Below are 3,266 nucleotides of genomic sequence, written 5' to 3'. Positions count from 1 at the left end.
TTTTAACGGTCTGAAACGCAAGTGGGAAAGCGCAAAGCGCAAGTAGCTTTGTGGGCGGTTCTACGGCGCTATCGCTATTTTACAGGCGGATAAATGACACTTCCGCCGCGGCGCAAGTGTCAAAAGGGTTGGTCTGAAGCAGCCTAATTACCCGTAGGTGTGGTTTGGGCGTAACGTGCAATGAACCAATCAGAGCGTTTTCTCGCATCCCCTTTAAGAACGATCGGCGCATGTTCCATGGCGGATTGCTATTATGATGGCGGGTTTGCCAGGCGCACGCAATGAAAGGTTCACCACAGAAGATACCGATGTGCTTGTCAGAGCAGTCAAAGAACGCGAGTTGGCTTTATATGGGGATGGGAGAAACCCACCCAAAATTGCTTCCGTGAAAGCGGCTTGGGAGGAAATCGCCGTAATTGTTTCAGCAGCTGGACAAAATAGGACATCTCTCCATTGCCGTAAGCGATACAACGACGTCAGGAGAAGAGGCAAGGCCAAGCTTGCGGCCAACTTGAAAGCACGTCAAAAGACTGGAGGAGGATCTGGCAGTTACCAGGACCTCACGCCAGCAGAGGATATCGCTGCGTCAACACTGACCGCTGAAAGTGTTGAGGGTTTTGGGGGCTTAGAGGTCGGCACCCAACCCGATGCACCAGCTGTCCAACCCGAAGGTACATAAATAAAGTTCACATAAATAGAGATGTCTCGTGAAAATCTTTTTAATCATTTTTGACATTTAATAAATGTAACACAGCCATAAAATAAATCAAAACAATGTCACGTAGCTTCTCAGGAAGAAGACCCTGGCCTCGGGACCAGTGCGCACGGGGCAGCTGAGGGAGCCGCGCGGCGCCCTCAAGCAAGACGCCGTGGCAGCAGCAGCAGCATGAGACCGCAGGACCACCCGTTCCTGCAGCTCCAGCAAACCGGGTTCGACATGCTGGAGCGGGAGCTGGCCGGGATGCGGCGAAACACCAACACCCGTCTGGACCGGGTGGCGATGTTGCTGCGGCCTCTCGGGCGCATCGCCTCAAGTTTGGACCGGATTGCGACAGCAATGGAACGTGCATGGCCCCCAAACGACCCACCTCCTCCCCCTGTTGTGCCCCTTCCTCCCCCTGTTGTGCCCCTTCCTCCCCCTGTTGTGCCCCTTCCTCCCCCATTCCATCTCCGTCCACCCGCTCCACCAGGAGCACATCCAGCGTCGCCACTCCCGGACCCTCATTTGTTGGATCCCGCCGAGGCAGGCGTAAAAGGCCTTACAGAGGAGGGAGAAAATAAATATTTTTTCCTTCAAATCTTTGCAACTTTTCATTTTTCGTTTTGTATTATTTTTTTTTCATTTACGCCTAACATTTGGACAAGCCGAATAAAAAATGTCTCAAGGACATACTATACTTTCCGATGTTTTGGGCTCACTTTCTCTGACTCACAAGGTTATGAATGCATGGTAATATTTGTACAATGCTAAACAATAGAGCGGAGATGTCATTAGTTTGCTTACCTCACTATATACGATGCAGCTCCTCTGACAGATGAGCTCTCCTCTCCCGTGCTGCTGCTGGGGCATTTGGACGTAATGGCATCGGCACATGCAGTTCAGCATCACGTCTCATTAAGTCCTCTAATCTATCCTCATTAATGTCATCGACACATCCATGATTCATGGCAATGTTGTGTAAAACACAACATGCCACAAAGAATGCTGCGACTTTTTGAGGACCATACTGTAAAGTACCACCTGACCTATCCAAACACCTGAAGCGCATTTTCAGAATTCCGAAAGTACGTTCAATTACACTGCGTGTTTGTGTGTGTTTTCTGTTGAATGCCATTTCGCGCACTGTTGCAGGCATAAGAAATGGGGTCATGAGCCATGTCTTCAACGGATAGCCGTTGTCCCCCAACAGCCACCCATCCAAGGGAGGATTCCCCTCGAATATGGCAGGAATGGTCGAGTTTGCCAATATGAAGGAGTCATGGCTTGAGCCAGGGTAATTGGCAAAGACATGATTTATTCGACAATTAGCATCGGAAATTACTTGGATGTTAATTGAATGAGTTCCCTTCCGGTTTATGTATGTGAGTGCGTTTAGTGATGGGGCACGTAGCTGCACATGGGTGCAGTCTATAGCACCAAGGACGCCAGGGAACCCATACTTGGTCCAAAACTCCTGCTTAGTTCTTTCCTGGCTGTCAGGTGTAACGGGGAATTTGATGTATTCCCCAGCATGTTGGACTAGACCTGACGTAACTGCATGTATAGCCGAACTTACTGCCGATTGTGAAATGCGTCCAATACAACTAAGGGGATGCTGGAACGACCCAGATGCATAGAAATGCAGTGCCGCTGTAATTTTCACTGCAACGGGGAGGGCATAGGGACAGCGTGCATCAGTCCCCAGCTCATCTGCCAGGAGATGACAGATGTCGGTGACAGCCTGACGGGTCAGGCGTAGCTTACGCCTGCATTCCTCCTCACTCAGGGAGAGATAGGTGTGTCTGGGCCGGTAGACCCTCTCCCTTTGGCGTCTGATCCTCTGTCCCAAGACGTATTCCATTCCACTGTGCAATAGAAAAATTATGAGTAACCTCAACTTAACTGGTAAGTTGCAGAGTAAGGTTTTAAATGGACTTACAGAAGGTGATTTCGCAGTCTTCAGAATTGTGGTTCCTGATTCTTGACGGACAACCCACTTTGACAGGTGTCCATTCCTTATATACATGTGTCTCTTGCCACTATTGGTCAACCAGGTTAATTTGATCCGTCATTACGCCTGCTACAATTCGCGTGAATAATTTGGGTAAATGTGTACGCTAGATTTATGCCTATTTATTTTATCTTTATGGACACCACAATGATTTTCCTTGTGTGGTAATATTTTATTTTCCTTGTAATTATGTATGGTTTGCAAAAATGGGAACTGCTGTCCGTGTAGATGAGAGAAGCAAAGTGTATGCGCGAGGTGCACAAGCAATCCGTATGCATCGCATGCGCATGTATGCATGCGCCCTTAAAATAGCATCTGAACAACGCGCCACTGACTTTAAACCAGGTATTTCCTGGTCAGTAGCGCAATGGTTTTCAGAAACGGCAAAATACCGTTTGCGCCAGAACACGCCTCCTCCTTCCGCCGAACCGCCCCTTGGGGCGCAAGATCATTCCCTAATTTACCGGCGAGTGGCGCTGGTGGCAAAAGAACGCTCTGCGCCAGTTGTAAACTAGCAACGACACATGCGCCAGTGACTAAGTCACTTGCGCCGGA

General features: G+C 49.2%; 2 protein-coding genes across 3 annotated transcripts; one reads left to right on the top strand and one right to left on the bottom strand.

The window, feature by feature from the left end:
- The first annotated feature begins 253 nt into the window (after positions 1 to 253).
- Positions 254 to 1,471, top strand: LOC129115362 (myb-related transcription factor, partner of profilin-like). The gene is made up of 3 exons (XM_054626913.1): positions 254 to 671; positions 786 to 1,256; positions 1,437 to 1,471. The coding sequence occupies exons 1-3, from the start codon at positions 254 to 256 to the stop codon at positions 1,469 to 1,471; spliced, it is 924 nt and encodes a 307-aa protein (XP_054482888.1).
- On the bottom strand, positions 1,169 to 3,250 carry LOC129115363 (putative nuclease HARBI1). Of its 2 annotated transcripts, XM_054626916.1 has the most exons (3): positions 2,640 to 3,250; positions 1,505 to 2,565; positions 1,169 to 1,258 (listed from the first exon to the last, which is right to left on the bottom strand). In XM_054626916.1, exon 2 carries the CDS (start codon positions 2,559 to 2,561, stop codon positions 1,509 to 1,511), a length of 1,053 nt encoding a protein of 350 aa, XP_054482891.1. In that variant the 5' UTR covers positions 2,562 to 2,565; positions 2,640 to 3,250; the 3' UTR covers positions 1,169 to 1,258; positions 1,505 to 1,508. The 2 variants fall into 2 exon arrangements, with proteins under 2 accessions (XP_054482891.1, XP_054482890.1); XM_054626915.1 differs by having other exon boundaries at positions 1,505 to 3,250.
- Positions 3,251 to 3,266: the final 16 nt, after the last annotated feature.

The sequence above is a fragment of the Anoplopoma fimbria genome, unplaced genomic scaffold (assembly GCF_027596085.1).
Source record: "Anoplopoma fimbria isolate UVic2021 breed Golden Eagle Sablefish unplaced genomic scaffold, Afim_UVic_2022 Un_contig_11778_pilon_pilon, whole genome shotgun sequence".
Classification (NCBI taxonomy): domain Eukaryota; kingdom Metazoa; phylum Chordata; class Actinopteri; order Perciformes; family Anoplopomatidae; genus Anoplopoma; species Anoplopoma fimbria.
Note: the sequence above shows the minus strand (reverse complement) of the source record. Positions and strands in the feature narration are given on the sequence as shown.